Consider the following 19,655-nt stretch of genomic DNA (forward strand, 5'->3'; position numbering starts at 1 on the left):
TTTACTTGTAAGAGTTGGAAAAAAAAATAGACAGTCAAAATGGAGTATAAAAGAAAATCTAATGAGTAAAAAGAACTACGTGAATTTAATAGAAAACTTTAGCTCCGCCTTTTATTACCTATCTGCTCTACTGTGTGCTCCTTGATTGACCTAAAAGAATTAACATACAACTTTCAAATACCTTGCTCAGAAAGAGAATAATTGTTTCCAATTGTAAACATCCCTTCTACTGCAGCTCGAAACCTAGTCACTGCAAATCTTAAAACAATAATTTGTACCTTTAAAAAAACTACAAAGTATTCATTTCTGTGACTGGGATTCAGCTTTGTTTAACATGTTCCATCCACCCAGTTCACTGCAGAGCAGGTCTTATTTATTGGCTATTTACTCTGAGCCTGGAGAAGAAAGCCCAGAGAGAAAGGACCTGAAAATCAACACGCTTCCTTTACCCCAATCCCACCTGAAAGTGCTTTGTGTCAGGTAGTATTATGGGCTGAATCTGTGTTCTTCAAATTCATGTGTTAGAGCCCTAACTGCCAAAGTCCTATGTTTTGAAAAGGGTTCTGACTTTTGGGGATCCCATGGTCTATAGCCCACCAGATTCCTCTGTCCATGGGATTTCTCAGGCAAGAATACTGGAGTGCTTGCCGTTCCAGTCTCCAGGGAATCTTCCAGACTCAGGGATAGAACCCAAGTCTCTCACACTGTAGACAGATTCTTTACCATCTTAGCCACCAGCGAAGCCCATTAAGGTCAAATGAGCTCTTAAGGTGGAACGCTGATCCAATAGGTTTAGCGTCTTCATGAAGCCAAACAGCAGAGAATTCTGTGTATTTGTGTCTCTGTGTCTTTTCCTCTATCTCTCTTCCCCACCCCCCACGCTTTGGGAGGAGTTACAGAGAAGCCAGCCTGGGAAGAAAGAGTTCTTACCAGAACCTCACCTTGCTGGCACCCTGATCTGGGACTTCTATCCCCCAGAACTGTGAGGAAAGAAATTTCTGTTGTTTATTCCACTGAGTCTATTGTATTATTTTATGGCATTCCTAGCTGATAAATACCAAATCATTTATTTTGGAAATTTAAAAAAGAAAATGAATGAAAGGAAATTGAAAAAATTATTGCACTTCTTAGGAATCTTTGAGATTCCACAAAACTGATCCTTTCTTCGATTTCAACTTCTTATGAACTGACGGCTTCTTTGACCTAGAGACGGTGTTATTGCAGCGTTCTTGTTTGAAGGATACTATAGCCCCGTCACTTAGGGGAAGTTTCCTTCTGGGAGCCTGGTGGTCTACAGTCCATGGGGTCGCAAGAGTCGGACACGATTTAGCAACTAAACCACCACACCAGAGTACTTACAAACTCATTGAACATTATTGTGGAAAGGTTATGGAAGTCGTGGGAGAGGCTGGCGGCATTGATAAACACGTCAATAAGGGATTTCTGTAAGGAGACAAACACGTCAGGACCGCAGGACGGGCATGAGATGCCTTGGCACAGGAGCAGATTAGACACGACCAGCAGCAGCAGCAGGCAGGACCCTGTTTAAATAAAAACATGAGCCATTCTGAGATGATCTAGTCACCTGAGGTCATCAAATCCATCCTGTGGAGGGAAGCCTTTTCTTTCCCTGTTGCTCTGATCAGGAGTTCTTGCTGTAGAAGCTGGGGTGGGAAAGAAGAAGTGCCTTCAGTGTAAGTTTAGATGGTTGATGATATTTGCATAGATAGAGAGTTGGAGAAGTAGGTTATTCCGTGTATTTTTTAATTGCTCCCAGAAGTACTTCTGTGCTCTGCAAACATTTGGAACTTAATTCTGAGCCAGAGGGCTTAGGCCATTTTTTTAAAACAGTTTAATCTTGGGACTCTGCAGACTCTGTGCAGCGAGGCCTTCTAGGAGTTTGCAATTTTTTTAACTCTACATTGACTAATGCTTGATTTTTAGACACTGAAATGACAAGAAAAGTCCAGTTAATCTGTGTGGTTTACCATCACACTGGGGTAAGAGTAAACACGTGACTGACTGATCACCACTATTGAGTACAGAGAGAATACTAAGAGAAAAAGATACTGTACCTTGGATCTGCTCACTCACCTTAGTAACCCCATGCATGTCTCTGATACTTTCAAAAAAGCTTTGAAACATCTCAAAATCTGTGTTCCACAGGAACCCTGTGAGATAGCCTTAATCTTCACTATGATCATCAAGTTATGTTAATGAAGATGTGATGACTTGGAGAGGGCAAGTAATTTTCCCCAGGACCCATTATTAGCAGATGCAGATGACTGGGCACCAGTACATCTGTTCACTTCCTGATGTCACATCACACATGCCTGTGGCCCTCGGTCTGCATGTTTGTAACCAGGACCACATCAGGAGCTGTGATGACTCTGCTTAAGAAGAAAAATATTTTGTCTTTGCCTGCAAAACAGCAGTGACCCTAGAACATTGGTTTTATCCATTTGTTCTGCTCTGTCTATAAAACACTCACTGTTACAGTCTTTGACAATTATCAGTGTAGGGGCCTGGTTCTCTTGGCTAGCCTTTCTTCTTGGCACCTCGGCAGCTCTTCTACTCTTATCCATCTTTATTCTTCTCATTACGTTTGTTTCTTCGAGAAAATAGCAAATAAATCTCCAAATGATAACACAAGAATATTACCTGGTCAGCACCTAAGACGACGTCATCGGCTCTGCAAACAAGGCCTGCCCTTTCCTGACTTTGACTTTTTAAGGACAAAATTTACCTGTTTGGTCGGGAATACATCCTGACAACCCATGGGGCTTAGTTTTTAACCATCTCCAAACATCTCCTCTTTGACAGTAGAACTAGACCTTCATGCTTCCATGATGTATTGTAATATTTCAGAAATTATTCCTGGCCCTACCTTTGGCCAACAGAAGCATAAATCATAGACTCTTGCAAGTGTGATTTTAATATTACTTTTCCTGTCTGACCTTTGTAAGTAAGCAGAATTTAAGACTAAAGTGAGCAAGAATTGAGTTTGGACAAGAGAACTGATAAAATAGAGATTTTATCCTCCTGAATGAGATCTGAACATGATTCTTTTTCCAATTTACCAGAAGAGTGAGAATTTAATTAAGGATAAGATATCAGCATTTAGTAGGTTTTCTCTGCTCTTAGTTAGTTTATTTTTTGTTATTTTTTTATTTTTATTTTTCGTAGTTAGTTTAAATTGGCATGGTATCTAAGAATAAAATGAATATTTAAAATTAGGTGATGAAAATAAAAGAAAGTGAAAGTAAAGTCACTCAGTCGTGTCCGACTCTTACTGACCCCATGGACTACAGCCCACCAGGCCCTCCTTCCATGGGATTTTCCAGGCAAGAGTACTGGAGTGGGGTGCCATTGCCTTCTTTGGAAAATAAAAGAAGTGGTCCTCAAAAACAAGACATATAAGTTGGAGAAATTTGGGACTATCTCTCTCATCAAGTAAAGAGCTTATTGTGACAGGCCAGGAGGATAATAGCTTATATAACAGAAATGTATTTGTGTGCATATATTTCTGTGCATGTATACATGTGCTATGCATAAATATATGCTTAATTCCTTCATGAAACTTTGGACCTTATAAAATTCAATTTTATAAGAGGTGGTAAATATAGACGAATACCCTAATTCCTAATGTAATTGATCATCTATTGGTAGATGACTATATGATTTTTTTCTGTTAAATTGTTTTTTTTAATATTTTATCTCAAATACTTATTTTTTTATTTTTAAATTTAAATTTATTGATTTTAATTGGAGGCTAATTACTTTACAATATTCTATTGGTTCTGCCACACATCAACATGAATCTGCCACGGGCGTACATGTGTTCCCCATCCCTAACCCCTCTCCCACCTCCCTCCCTGTACCATCCCTCCGGGTCATCCCAGTGCACCAGCCCCAAGGATCCTGTATCGAACCTGGACTGGCGATTCGTTTCCTATATGATATTCTACATGTTTCCATGACATTCCCACAATTGTTATACATGTGTTTGCTTTCATAGCACATATATTAAAAATTTGGAATAACACTGAGAAGATTAGCATGACCCCTGCCCAAGGATGACACACAAATTTGTTAAGCTTTTCATATTTTTCTGTAACAGCTTCAAGGGGTGGTGGCAAGGAGGTTCTAGAGCGTGGGGACATAGGTATCCCTGTGGCTGATTCATGCTGAGGTTTGGCCAAAACCAGTACAGTATTGTAAAGCAAGTCCCCTTCAATTAAACATCAAGAAATTCAATTATAAAAACTGTTATTGGGGATCATATAACAGGTTCAGATATCCACTGTATGATTAAAGAGGATCTGACTGGAAACTGATGATGTCAATTATCATTGGTTAATGATTCATTAACTTTATAGTTGAATGAGAAAAGTAAACTCACAAACACTATTGTCTTGATTCAGTGTCATAGCAGGCTATAATCCTTGTCTGCATTCACTTTTCGGAGGTACGGTGCCCAAACTTTGAAACTGAGGCTGTTTCCAGAAGCGCACAGTCGTGAGTCCTGCCCAGGGTTTTTGTTCCTGATGGTGGAGGTTTCTGTTCACTGGTCACTAAGGCCGAAATTTTCTCTGCTGAGAATTCTCTGGGTCTATCACGTGCACAAGTCTTTATATTTTGGTTTTCTGATTTGATTCTCTTATTCTTTTGATTATACTACCAATTCACTTTATGATTTATTTTTCAGACCTTTTGTGCTTTGATCTTTCTGATGCTCATTAGTGTATTTGCTTCCATGTCTACCTTTCTGAGTAGTTTTCAGCATCACATAAACCTTACCCTATACTCTTTCTGTCTGGATTTTGGCGTTTAGTATCAGCATATTTTTATGAACTTCATTTTCCTTCTGGTGCGGTTTCTGGTACACAGTTTAAGCTGGTTGGCTCACATCTTGCTTGTTTGTGTTGTCTCCAAACAATTAGAGGACTCTGCTTTCTTTCTAGGCAATACTGCACTTCGTTTTGATACTGTTGATAATTTTCTGTGATTTCCCTTCCTGCCTCATAAGCTTTGTCTTTCTCAGTCTACTGTACCCTGAGTACTATGTGCTGTATGTTGTTATTACTATTTTAAATCAATATCCACTAGTATAGCAGAGAATTAAAGGCAATAAAATTGCAATAGTACTAGTAATAATACATTCCCCCAAAAATGTACTCCAGTAATGCTCCTGGTTTTAAATAACTTTCTATGCATGTATTACTGAGGTCCCCTACTCATTTTTCCATAGTAGGTGTTTCAATTTTGAAGAAGAATGTAGAAAACATTGGAGTGGAAAATTCTGACAATCACCTTAGATTTTAAATGCCTCAAGATTAAGTATGTAATTATTAGTTTGTTATAGTTAATAAGGCTCTTCTGAGCACATATAGCTCAGTGTTCAGTGACTGCTATTGGGTAAAGGATGTATATTGTGAACTGTATCACCAAACAGGTGATTGGAGATAAAGAAAGCAATGCCAGGAAGACACAGGCTTTTGTTCTGGAAGGAAAAATGTATAGGGTCTATCATGTACAGTCTACTCTTCAGATTTTTCAAAACACTTACTCTTCCTTTGCTCATTTAATAATTTGGGTTGTTTGATTTCTTTTCATACTGAGTTGCATAAGTCTCTTATATATACTTGGATACGAAGTCCTTAGCAAATATGTGATTTGCAAATATTTTTTTTCATTGCATAGGTTGTCATTTCATTTTACTGATGGCTTCTTTTACTATGCAGAAGGTTTTGAGTTTGATGTGGTCTCACTGGTTTATTTTTGCAGTTGTTGCCTTTGCTTTTGATGACTGAGTTGTTTGAGCTGCTTGTATTTTGGAAAGCAATCCTTTATCGGTTGTTTTATTTGCTATTATCTTCTTCCATTCTTACCAAAAGACTCAGACTGGCTGAATGGATACAAAAACAAGACCCATATATATGCTGTCTACAAGAGACCCACTTCAGTCCTAGAGACACATACAGACTGAAAGTGAGTGGATGGAAAAAGATATTCCATGCAAATGGAAATCAAAAGAAAGACGGATTGGCAATTCTCGTATCAGAAAAAACAAACCTTAAAATCAAAACTATTATAAGAGATTAAGAAGGGCACTACCAAATGATCAAGGGATCAGTCCAAGAAAAGACATAACAATTTTAACTATTTATGTACCCTACATAAGAGCACCTCAATACATAAGATAAACACTAACTGACACAAAAGGGGAAATTGAGCATAACACAATAATAGTAGGCATGTTAACCCTGCACCTACACCAGTGGACAGATTATCAGAACAGAAAATATAAGGAAACATAAACCTAGAAGGAAATATTAGAGCAAACAGAACTAACTGATATCTTCAGCACATTCCATCCAAACGCAGAAGAATACACTTTCTTCTCAAGTGCACATGGAACATTCTCCTCATCTTGGGTCCCAAATCAAACCTCAATAAATTTAAGGAAATTGGAATTATATCAAGAATTTTCTCTGACCACAATACTATGATACTGCTACTGCTACTGCTGCTAAGTCACGTCAGTCTTATCCGAGTCTGTGCGAGCCCATAGGCAGCAGCCCACCAGGCTCCCCCGTCCCTGGGATTCTCCAGGCAAGAGCACTGGAGTGGGTTGCCATTTCCTTCTCCAATGCATGAAAGTGAAAAGTTAAAGTGAAGTCGCTCAGTCCTGTCCGACTCTTAGCAACCCCATGGACTGTAGCCCAGGAGGTCCTACATCCATGGGATTTTCAAGGCAAGAGCACTATGAAATGAGATGTCAATTATAGGGAAAAAAGAACTTTAAAGAACACAAACACATGGTGATTAAACAACACATTTCTAAATAATGAGTTTCTTCAGTTTACTGAAGACATAAGGGAAATCAACACATTCCTAGAAACAAAGAACAATGAAAACATGATGGTCAAAAACCTAGAGGATGCAACAAAAGCAGTTCTAAGAGGAAAGTGCATAGTAATAAAAATCCGACCTCAAGAAACACATTCTATAGACAAACTAACTTTACGTATCTTTAACTCTTTTTAAATTTCTCTTATCAATGTCTTAAAGGTTTTGCATAAAATCTTTCAGCACCTTGCTTGTTTATTTCTAAGTGTTTTATCTTTATTTGATGCAATAGCAAATGGGATTGTTTTCTTTATTCCACTTTCTGATAGTCCATTGTTGATATATAGGTAGGCAACTGTGTTTTGTGTATTGGAATACAGTAAACATAATTTATGCTCCATCTTTTAAGAATAGACATTTTCCCACATATAAGACATATAGATGATCAAGAGGTATATGACAAGATGCTCAGTATCACTAGTAATCAAAAGAAATGCAGATCAAAAGCACAAGGGATATATCCTCATACCTGTTTGAAAGGTTAGTACCAAAAATGTAAGAAATGACAAATGTTATTGAGGCTGAGGAGAAAAAGGAGTGTTTATGCACTGTTGGTAGGGATGTATACTGGAGCAACTCCCATGAACACATACTGTGGAGGTTATTCAAGAAATTTAAAAGAGAACATTTCTGTGATCCATTATCCCACTTCTGGATATATAGTCAAAGCAAATGAAATCATTGTCTCAAAGAGAGATCTGTATTCCCATGTTCATTGCAGCATTATTCACAATAGCCTTGATATAGAAACAACAGTCTTTCAACAGGTGGATGGATTAAAACTATCTGATGTGACATATATACTACTACTACTAAGTCACTTCGGTCCTGTCCGATCCTGTGCGACCCATAGACGGCAGCCCACTAGGCTCCCCCGTCCCTGGTATCCTCCAGGCAAGAACACTGGAGTGGGTTGCCATTGCCTTCTCCAATGCATGAAAGTGAAAAGTGAAAGTGAAGTCGCTGAGTTGTGTCTGACTTTTAGCAACCCCATAGACGCAGCCTACCAGGCTCCTCCATCCATGGGATTTTCCAGGCAAGAGTACTGGAGTGGGGTGCCATTGCCTTCTCCCTGTGACCTATATAGGTAAATACTATTTAGCCATTAGAATGGGAAAGAAATCCTTCCATTTGTGGCAACGTGGATGAAACTGGAGGGCATTACACTAAGTAAACTAAGTCAGAGAAAGACAAATACCACAGGATCTCAACTATAAGGACTTTCAAAAAAAAGAAGGGAACTCAGAGTAGAAAAATGACTGCCAAAGACTGAAGGGTAGGACAAATAGGGAGAGATTTTTAAAGGTCACATATTTTCATGTATAAAAAAGTAATAAGGTGAGGATCTAAGTTTGAGCTTCATGATCTAATCATGAGATTGAACAAGCTCTGGGAGTCGGGATGTACAGGGAAGCCTGGCATGCTACAGCCCCTGGGGTCACACAGAGTGGGACACAACTGAATGACTGACTGAACTGAAGAGAGTGGAACTTACCTGTGTTCTCCTCAAAAAGCAAAAGTTAAATGTGTGTGGTGATGACAATGTTACTTAATAGAAAGGAAACTCGTTTCTAATCCATGCACAAACGGGGTGGACAAGATGACGGAGGGGTAGGTGGAAGTGGGGTACACCTCTCTCCACTGATGCATCAAGAATGTCTAAAGAGGCAGCAGTTCTCCCAGAAGACCAGGTGAATCCTGGCAGGACTCCCTGACTACTGAGAAGGAACATCCCGATCTACACAGAACTTGGTAGGACAAAGGAAAGAAGGGACAAGGAGGAAGGGGAAAGAAGGAGGAGAGCAAGTGGGACCAGCCTGAACCTGGGGGAGAGGGAGCTGAAGCGCAGGGGAGAGATCCCCATGTCCATGGCCATCCACTGGGAAGGGGGAGGCATTTGAAGCTGTTGGGGAGTGAGCTAACTACTCTGTGACAGTCTGAACAGAGTGAGAACCACATAGACAAGCCATGCTGCAGCCTCTCATACCTCGGACAGGGTTGTAAGTCCACTGGTGTCCACGGAAGCTGGGAGCTGGAGCCATGGGGATTGTGGAATGATCCCAGGGTGAGGACTCCTGTTGACCTTGGGGAGATAGCCTGATGGGATGGGATGGAGGAAATCTGCTGCATGGAATGCTTCTTAAGGAAAGCCATGAGGCCATAAAAGTAGGGTTCAACTGCCTGTGGAGTAGAGCTATCTCTCTTCATGCTGGTACCTGTAGGTTGAGCAATAAAGACTTCAGTGAGGGTGATCCTTGAGTGCCTGATGCACTAATCAATGGAGAACTTTGAATGTCTATATACCCGACCCTACACTATTCTCTGTCTAAATTTTGGGTTTTAGCATCATAATGTTTTTATGAACTTAAATTTCTTCTGGTAGAGTTTGTGGTTTACAAATTAAGCTAATTCCTGACAGTTGGCAGGATCTTGATGTTTCAAGAAAGTTTGAGAACCTTCGTTCCTCTCAAGGTAAAACTGCCCTTTACTACCATTGCTGACTTCCCATACTTTCACTTCTTGCCTAATATGTTCTATGTCTTTCTCTATTCGCTATAACTTTAGTAGTATGTACCCCTGTGTTGGTATTAATATTTATAATCAATTATTAATGGATGCAGTAGAGATCCAAAAGGAATACAGTTACAACAGTAGTAATAAATAACCCCAAGTTATAATCCATTAATGCTCCCATTTAAAACTGATTTTCTATCTAAATGTTATTGAGGTCTCTTAACTCATTTCCTTACTAGGTAGCTCAATTTTGAAATGAAATATAGAAAACAATGTAGTGGTAAACTCTGGAAATTACCTTCCTTTTGATATGCCTCATTAGTAAGGATGCAAACATTAGGATTTTTTTTTCCCCTGGTGGGGCTGTTCTTAGTACATATTATAGCTCACTGTGGGGTGATTGCTATTGACTGAAGAATGTACACATTGAATTGTAATTGTCAAATAAGTGAGTGGAGATGAAGAAAGTAATGCAGGAAGGCACAGGCTTTTATTGTTCTAGAAGGAAAACCTTGCTGTGTCTCTCATCTGTAGTCTAATCTTCAGATTTATTGAAAGTCTTACTATTCTTATGCTCCACTAAAAATTTGGATTATTTGGGGGTTTTTGTCCTTGAGTTGTATGTCTCATGTATTTTTGGATATTAAGCCCTTATCAAATACATGATTTGGAATATCTTCTGTCAATCTGTAAATTGCCATTTGATTTTACTGACGTTCTTTTCTTTGGAGTCTGATGTGGATCCACTTGTTTTGGCAGTTGTTGCCTTTGCTTTTGGTGTGAAACCCAAAACCTCATTGCAAACACCGATGGCAAGAAGATTACCGCAGTGTCTTCTTCAAAGAGTTTAATCGCTTAAAGTCTTATGTTCTAATTTTTAATCCATTTTTATGCATGGTAAACGACGGGGGTACAGTACCATTATTTCACTGGACTATCCAGTTTCCCCAGTGCCATTTTTGACAAGCTTGTCCTTTCCCCACTGGATAGACTTAGCTCCTTTTTCATAAGCTAACCGACAATATATGTGTGTGTTTCTTTCCGGCTTCGCTATTCTGCTCTCTTGATCTATGTGTCTATTTTCATGCCAGAAGCAAAGCATTCTGTTTTGATTACTATAGCTTTCTAATACAATTTGAAATCAGCAACCCTAGTCTTGAACTTTGTTCTTCTTTCTCAAGATCGCTTTTATCTTTGGTGCTTTGTGACTTAATACAGCAGAATAGACCAAGAAGAGATGGAAAAAGTACACAGAAGAACTATACAAAAACATATCTTAATGACCCAGATAATCACAATGGTGTAGTTTCTCACTCAGAGCCAGAAATTCTGGAATGGGAACTCCAGTGGGTCTTAAAAAGCACTGCTGCCAACAAAGCTAGTGGAGGTGATAGAATTCCAACAAAGCTATTTAAAATCCTGAAAGATGGTGTTATTAAAGTGGTCCACTTAATATGTCAGGAAACTTGGAAGAGCCAGCAGTGACCAGAGGACTGGAAAAGGTCAATCCTCATCCCAGTTCCCAAGAAGGACATTGTTAAAGAATGTTCAAGCCACTGAACAGATGCACTCATCTCCAGGGCTGGTAAGGTTATGATCAAAATCTTCCAGGCTAGGCTTCAGCATTATGTGAACCTAGAACTTCCAGATGTTCAAGCTGGGTTTAGAAAAGGGAGACGAACCAGAGATCAAATTGGCAACATTTGCTGGAACATAAAGAAAGCAAGGGAATTCCAGAAAATCGTCTGCTTCATTGATCTCACCAAACTGTGTGGATCACAACACAGTGGAAAGTTCTTAATGAGATGGGAATACCAGATGAACCTTTACTGTCTTCTGAGAAACTTGTATGCAGTTCAAAAAGCAACAGTTAGAAGCAGACAAGGAAAAATAAACTGGTTCAAAATTTGTGAAGGAGTCCATCAAGGCTGAATATTGTCACCCTGCTGATTTAACTTATATGCAGAGCATGTCATGCGAAATGTTGGACTGGATGAGTCCTAAAGGCTGGAATCGAGATTGCTGGGAGAAATATCAACAACCTCAGATATGTGAATGATACCATGTTAATGGCAGAAAGCGAAGAGGAACCAAAGAGCCTCCAATGAGGGTGAAAGAGGAGAGTGAAAAAGCTGGCTGAAAACTCAATATCAAAAAAGCTAAGATCATGGCATCTGGTCCCATCACTTACATGCAAGTAGAAGGGGAAGAGGTGGAAACAGTGACAGATTTCGTCTTCCTGGGATCTAAAGTCACTGTGGATGGTGATTGCAGGCACAAGTTTAGAAGAAGATTGCTTCTTGGCAGGAAAGCTCTGACAAACCTAGACAGTGTGTTAAAAGCAAAGACATCACGTTGCTGACAGAGGTCTGTATAGTCAAGGCTATGCTCTTTCCATTAGTCATGTACACATGTAAGATCTGGACAGACAATAAAGAAGGCAGAGTGCTGATGAACTGATGTTTTTGAACTATGGTGCTGTAGAAGACTCTTGAGAGTCCCTTGGTCAGGAAGGAGTTCAAAACCAGTCAAGCTTAAGGAAATCAACCCCATATACTCTTTGGAAGGACTGATGCTGAAGCTCCAATACACTGGCCACCTAATGTGAATAGCTGACTTATTGGAAAAGACCCTGATGCTGGGAAAGATTGAAGGCAGAAGAAAAAGAGGCTGACAGAGGATGAGAATTGGTTGAATGGCATCACCAATTCAATGGGCATGGACTTGGGCAAATTCTAGGAGATGGTAAGGGACAGGGAAGTCTGGCACACTGCAGTCTAGGGCGTCACTAAGAGTCAGACATGACCTGGCAACCGAACAACAACAACAGTTTTATACAAGTTGTAGAATTTTTTTGTTTGTTTTGTGAAAAGTTTTGACATTTTGATAGAGACTGCAGTGAAAATGTAGATAGCTGTGGGTAGAATGGATGTATTAACAATATTAATTCTTCCAGTCAATAAATATGAAATATGCTCCTTTTGTCTGTTTTAAACATTTCCTTCATGAGTGTCTTGAATGTTTCATCCATAGATCTTTCAACACCTTGCTTTAATTTATTTAAGTATTTTATTTTTTGATGCAATTGTAAATGTGATTTTTTGTATTTCTGTAATGTGTTTGATGTATGGATAGGTAACTGAGTTTTATATATTCAAATATAGTATACAAAATGCATGCTATTTTTTACAGATTAGACAATTTTTCCCCTAAATATAACAATTTTTTTTATCTGGGCAGGTTTTTCTGTATCTTTCAAAACTCTGTAATCCCCTGGGTATATACCGGGAGAAATCTGTAATTCCTTAGTCCTTGGCTTCATATCAGCACCACAGAGCATTCAGTATGGATGAGGCTTTGGGTTACCTTAGACAACTCAGTCTCCTGGTTGGGTGCCATGGACTAATTCTTGTTTTTTCCCAAAATTCCTATGTTGAAAACCTAATCCCCAAAGTGATGACTTTAGATGGTGGGACCATTTGAAAATAATTAGGTCATGAGTTCAGAACCCACATGAAGGCAGAGCCCACATGAATGGGATTAGGGCTCTTGTGAAAGCCCTAGTTCACTGTATGCTGTGAGAGCAGCATCAAAAATTCATTGAAATTTTATTCTGCACGAATAAAAGTGTTTCATTGAACAAACACATAACAAAGGCCTGATGGATCCAAAGAACGGACAGCAGTGAAGAGCACACATGTGGACTGTATGAATTAGGATTTAAATTTTAACAAAAAAACAGAAATGAGGTGAATTTCAAAGTTAAATGTTGCACCACAACTGGGACACGTGTCCAGAGGGAAAAGCACAGAATGCCCTATGTCCACATAACAAGGAGACCTGAGCTGTGTCAGAGTCAGGAAACGCTGTTTGGAGGAACTGGTTTTTACTGAGATCTGAAAGATGTCGAGGAGGTAATCATGTAAGAGAGAGAGGGTGTTCCAGGGAGAAGAAGGCATTTATAAAGAGCTTTAGCCATATGTGAGAATATAGAGTGAGAAGAACAGACATGCCAGGATTGACCCTTCAAGGAATTTAATTTGCTTGGTTAAACTTATGTTAACTGGACAATGAATACAAGGTGGAATATGATCAGTTCTTTGAACGAGATAAGAATCAAGTTTTGCAGAGCATAGGAGACATTTCCATGCGGGGTAATTCTGTAGAGATTCACTTAAACCTAGGAAATCTGGTTTCTATTGCTACTTTTGCATCGAGTTTTATAAGTTTAGATAAGTGACATAATCATTCATGGATTTACTTACATATTCTTAATATGGGAGGATTGCCAAGATAATTTCCAAGGTTTCTTAATTTTCTGAATATCCAATGAATCCCACTGATTATTATCTGGGAAAAAAAAAAACAAAACTCTTTTTCTGCCAAGTGTAATATTTGAAATAAATTATATAAAAAGCATTGAAATTCTTGCTATTTTTGTTTTTTCAATTTTTTTATTGTTTTTTTGCTTATTAAATTTAAAATATTTAATTGGAGGCTAATTACTTTAAAAATATATTTTCCAGATAAAATGGCAAGTATTTAAAGAATACATGACAATTAAAATAGGTATACATTATTACTGGATTCCCTCATTGATTTAATTAACATTTAATTATTAATATCACCTAATATATTTACCTTTCAAGATCTTTTTGGTGAGGACTTTTAAGTTTTACTCTCTTACATGTGTGCTAAGTGACTTCAGTCATGTCCAACTCTTTGTGACCCCATGGACTATATAGCCTGCCAGGCTCCTCTGTCCATGGGGATTCTCCAGGGAAGAATGTTAAGGTGGGTTGCCATGCCCTCCTCCAGGAGATCTTCCTGACCCAGGGGTTCAACTCTGTATTCTTTATGTAATGTCCTTATATTCCTTTGTCTTTGGAAATTTTCTTTGCTCTCAACTCTACTTTATCTAATATTAACATATGCTTTTATCCTTTTATTTTCCAAATATCCATGCCATTATTGAGTTTCTTGGGCTTTCCTGGTGGCTCAGACAGTAAGGAATCCACTTGCCTTGTGAAGACCTGGATTCAACCCCTGGGTTGGGAAGATCCCCTGGAGGAGGACATGGGAATCCGTATTCTTGCCTGGAGAATTCAGTGGACAGTCCAACCTGATGGGCTACTGTCCATGGGGTCACAAAGAGTCAGGCACAGCTTAGCAACTAAACCACCACCTGGTGTTCCTTCACATTTATTCCTTGGGAAGAACAGCCCTACTCAGGCTGCCTTCTGAGGCTAGGCTGGAGGTCAGGAATGCTGGGCCTGGCTTGTCTTCTCTTAGGTGCTGCTGTGTTGCTCTTCCATTCTTCAGGCCCTAATCTAGTTCACCTTCTTCTTGCCAACTATACAAGGTCTCCTTTGGTGGTCTTTTTTTCCAGAACTGACAGAGGAGTGGGCACAAAGAGATCAATGTCATCTTGTCTGAACCAGAAGCCCAAGGTGTGTTTTATAACCTAGGGAAGAGATTTCATGGAGGGAAGTGGAGGAGGAAAATGGAAGGGAGTCCACAGTAGGCTGGAGATGAAAGTCATGGGGTCCCTTTCTTTAGAAGTCATCAAAGCTGAGAAAGTATTTTTTCTAGGTGATATGTATATTCATCTCTGAGTGAGTACACTTTCTGTTTCAGCAAACTGTGAGTCTGTATTTTTTCATTAATTGTCTTTACAAATGCATATATATGATGATATCCATAAAACATTTTATTCATTCGAGGCCATTGTTCTGCTTTTATTATGACTTGAGATTTAAACCCTGAAAAAAAGATATCTCTTGTAGAGTTTGGTTTATTTGACAGTAGATGAATTGATGGATTAACAAAAGAACTAAAGATGATTACTTAATTGAGTTCACACAATTTTATATATGCATATGAAGAGAGTTATTCACATACAATTGTATTCCTGGCCCCTTGTGGTATTCTGAGAACTTTGATTGAAACTATATGTAAAAGAAATTACTTTATCATTTCTTACAGAGATCCTCAGCTAGGAACTTAAAAGGGTAAAGGGAAATAAGCCTCTATGTCACCCTAAGTCAGCTTCAATTATTGCCATAGTGAGCAGTCTTTTTTTTGGGGGGGGGATGAAATGTCCTATAGCTATCAATTAGGTCTTAGCTGAGGATCTCTGTAAGAAATGACAGAATAGCAGGACAAAATCAAACAGAAGTTTATTAACATAAAAAAATAAAAATAAAAAAAAAAAAAAAAAGAAAAGAAACCGAGAGAAACTCAAAAAGTCTCACCTGTAAAGTCTGGTAATTAAAAACCTATATGTTTCAGAGGAAACATCAGTAATTTAGTGAAAATACTAAAAAAAGATTCTAGTTGACAATTAAAGAATTTTGATTATTTATACGTGTTTTACTCTGAAAACCAAGGTAAAAATATTGTTCTGATTAATTTAGTTACATTCATAAAAGCAGGTTATTGAAGTATTTATTAGAATTAGGTTTCAGTAAAACATTTATTGGAAACAGTATAAAGCTCACTGTACAAACATGTGGCTAGGAACAGAACAGTGTGCAGGCTTATTCTGCTGTGTCAAATGGCTATGTTGAAAATCAGATGAAGAGTATCTATAGAACATTTATTGAAATATTAAAAAAAAAAAAAGAAAGTAAGACCAATAAAATTTTCAAGACAGAAAAAAAAAAAAGGACACTAAAACTAGAATTGTAAAAATTTTAAACATAAACATTATATTATAAAACCTGTGAGGATGTGATCAGAATACTAAATAGTAAGAAAATTTATTATTTGAGATACATTCATTGTAGAAGACTAGTGTGAGAAAAGAACAAGAATGTCAGAGATGTAATATCCTCATCATAAATGAATAGAAAAAAAAAAAGAAATTACTTTATCATGATAGTTAAATAACTGGTATAATTATGTGTGTACATTCATATTCATTAGTCCAGTGGCCATAAAAATGAGTGTCCTCATCCCCTGGGGAAGAAAATTTTACTATTTCCATTTCTATTTCTATTTATCTCAGTGTCATTTAGTTTATATTTTGTGTATATTTTTTAAATGTCATAATATATTAGAATACCAATGCATATATAATACTTTTACATAATATAATTACATCACTGACAGTGTGCTGAAAAATGGAAATAGTTTGGAGATGAGTTCTTCAGGAATCAGAAAATTATCAAAATTTGCTGCATAAAATGTTACTTAATTTTAGGGAGTTTACCAGCAATTTTTTATGAAACTAGTTCAACTGAAGAGAGGCAGAATGTTCAGAACATGCATATTTGCATGAGTTTGCAAAAAGCCTCAAAGACGGAAACATTTTTGAAGTTGGGTAGTCTATGGGGTCGCTAAGAGTCAGACACAACTGAGTGACTTCAGTTTCACTTTTCACTGTCAAGCATTGGAGAAGGAAATGGCAACCAACTCCAGTGTTCTTGCCTGGAGAATCCCAGGGATGGGGGAGCCTGGTGAGCTGCCATCTATTGGGTCGCACAGAGCCAGACACGACTGAAGCGACTTAGCAGCAGCAGCAGCAGAGAGGAAGACCAAGAGACCTGACTGGACAGGGGAAACCTGAATCTTGAATGCAAGAGAGCATGTTTGCTCCCCTCAGTGTGGTCTAAGTTGTTGTTCTTTAAATCACCTCCCTTTCTTCACCTTTATTCTCTAAACCCCATCCTCTGCTTTACTAGTTCTTTTCCAATAGTACAGATCACCAGTTAACATACCATAAAATGTACTTGGATTCATGTTTATTGCAGATTATCTGTCTTCCCCCAGCTAGAATATCAGTTCCATGAGGATAAGTGTCTGCCTGCTTTGTGTATTGATGTAAACAAAGCACCTATAAGAGTTTCTGAGTCAAGGAGGAATTAAGTCAATAATAAATTGGTTAAATGACCAATAGCAGAGTACTGGGCAGGCGTATAGGTTTCAAAATTTTGTGACTTTAATTAGCTATTGTAAATAAACTGTTCTACAGTTAATGTTACAAGGTTAAGACATGTTTCTGTATCTATTATCAGCATAAACATAAACTACATTTAAAGAGAAGGTTTTAAACCAAACATGATAGCCAAAATGCACATTTGAAAAAAAAAAATTAGACGAGTTTATTTGTTTTCTTTATCCAAAATATAATTATATTCCTTTTCAAAACCTTTTCCTTACATAGGTGTGTGTACCTATATGTTTATATATATAAATACAATTGCATCTAGTCAAAGCTATGCTTTTCCCAGTAGTCAGTATGGATGTGAGAGCTGGACCATAAGGAAACTGAGCACCAAGGAATTGATGCTTTTGAACTGCAGTGTTGGAGAAGACTCTTGAGAGTCCCTAGGACTGCAGGGAGATCAAACCGGTCCATACTAAAGGAAATCAGCCTTGAATATTCATTGAAAGGACTGATACTGAAGCTGAAGCTCCAATACTTTGGCCACTTGATGCAAAGAATTGACTCATTGGAAAAGACCCTGTACTGGGAAAGACTGATGGCAGAAAGAGAAGGTGATGGCAGAGGATGAGATGGTTGGATGGCATCACCGACTCGATGGGCATGAGTTTGAGCAAGCTCCAGAGATGGTGGAGGACAGGGGAGCCTGATGTGCTACAGTCCGTGGGGTCTCAAACAGTTGGATATGACTGAGTGACTGAAGTAAATTGAAGGTATGATATGTGCTATGTCCATATTATAATGATTATATGACCATTATATTATAGAAATCATTACATAAGTCACATTGACAAATATGCTATTTCAGTTTCAGGTATCATTATACATAGATAATATTGACTTATGATGTTATTTTGGTTTCAGGTGTACAACCTAATAATTTGATATATATTGCGAAATGATCACCATATAGTTACAATTTTCTCCTTGTGATGAAAACTTTTATGATATCTTGGCAGTGTTGAAATAGGCAATAAGTATATACCCTTTTTGACTTAGGGCAGTTAAATGAGACAAGTGGTGCTGAGTCTTAGAATCACAGAATCATGTTGAAACAGTTGAGTTGAATCAAACTTCTCAGTGCCAACTCATATAGAGCTTTCTTGAAAAATCCACCCCTGATTAGGCCCACCTGGCTCCCATCACACATGGTATGGTGTGCAGGCATAGATCAGTGTTTAAGGCTTATGGTGTCTTTTCCACTTGTCCATGCATTTCTTTCTCAATATCTTTCAGTGGTTCATCCATCTGTTGTCTTCACTATCCAAAGAGGTTATAATTATGGCAGAAGATGTCCAAGTAGCTAGACTCACAATTGCTGCCCACTGGGCATTTCAAAAGCAGATACATTACTTTGCCAACGAAGGTTCGTCTAGTCAAGGCTGTGGTTTTTCTTGTGGTCATGTATGGATGTGAGAGTGCACTGTGAAGAAGGCAGAGCGCCGAAGAATTGATGCTTTTGAACTGTGGTGTTGGAGAAGACTCTTGAGAGTCCCTTGGACTGCAAGGAGATCCAACCAGTCCATTCTGAAGGAGATCAGCCCTGGGATTTCTTTGGAAGGAATGATACTAAAGCTGAAACTCCAGTACTTTGGCCACCTCATGCGAAGAGTTGACTCATTGTGAAGGACTCTGATGCTGGGAGGGATTGGGGGCAAGAGGAGAAGGGGACGCCAGAGGATGAGATGGCTGCATGGCATCACTTACAAAATGGACGTGAGTCTGAGTGAACTCCAGGAGTTGGTGATGGACAGGGAGGCCTGGCGTGCTGCGATTCATGGGTCGCTAAGAGTCGGACACGACTGAGCAACTTCACTTTCACTTCTCACTTTCATGCATTGGAGAAGGAAATGGCAACCCACTCCAGTGTTCTTGCCTGGAGAATCCCAGGGATGGAGGAGCCTGGTGGACTGCCGTCTATGGGGTCACACAGAGTCAGACACGACTGAAGTGACTTAGCAGGAGCAGCAGCAGGCTGGGTCTGTAAAGGTATGTGTTGTTTCCATTTGATTTCCATTCATCCTCTATGCTTTACAATGTATGTCTTATTTAAGTGATGAACATGATTAGTGACTTACTGCTTGTTATCACTGGGTAGTCCTGCTTTGGTTCTGGTGTTCCATAGGGTCTAGCAGAGGCACCTTAGAGTACTTATTTCTATCATTTGCTGCAGAACCTCAAAATTTTTTGGTGATTTCTGGTACTAAGTTGATGAAATACAGGAAAATAGAGCTCAGGTGCTTTTGGATAAAACCTTAATTTATCTCCCCCCTTTTCTCTA

The 19,655-nt window shown here is 38.6% G+C and overlaps 1 protein-coding gene and 1 non-coding gene across 4 annotated transcripts in view; one reads left to right on the forward strand and one right to left on the reverse strand.

Annotated features, from left to right (window-relative positions):
• Window positions 1-9,138, reverse strand: part of LOC113881820 (chorionic somatomammotropin hormone 2) — a 70,549-nt gene extending 61,411 nt beyond the window's left edge. Inside the window, exons 1-2 of one of the 3 annotated variants that reach the window (XM_027524933.1) lie at window positions 8,900-9,095; window positions 1,360-1,541 (exon numbers count right to left, since the gene is read on the reverse strand). In XM_027524933.1, coding sequence (XP_027380734.1) covers window positions 1,360-1,541; window positions 8,900-9,074 — 357 coding nt within the window. In that variant the 5' untranslated portion in view covers window positions 9,075-9,095. Of the gene's footprint in view, window positions 1-1,359; window positions 1,542-8,899 lie in introns of all 3 variants that reach the window. The other 2 variants (XM_027524935.1, XM_027524932.1) reach the window with 2 other exon arrangements.
• On the forward strand, window positions 4,003-4,111 carry LOC113882364. The gene has a single exon (XR_003508372.1). It is a non-coding gene; the product is annotated as a U6 spliceosomal RNA (small nuclear RNA).
• Window positions 9,139-19,655: the final 10,517 nt, after the last annotated feature.

The sequence above is a fragment of the Bos indicus x Bos taurus genome, chromosome 23 (genome assembly GCF_003369695.1).
Source record: "Bos indicus x Bos taurus breed Angus x Brahman F1 hybrid chromosome 23, Bos_hybrid_MaternalHap_v2.0, whole genome shotgun sequence".
Classification (NCBI taxonomy): Eukaryota; Metazoa; Chordata; class Mammalia; order Artiodactyla; family Bovidae; genus Bos; species Bos indicus x Bos taurus.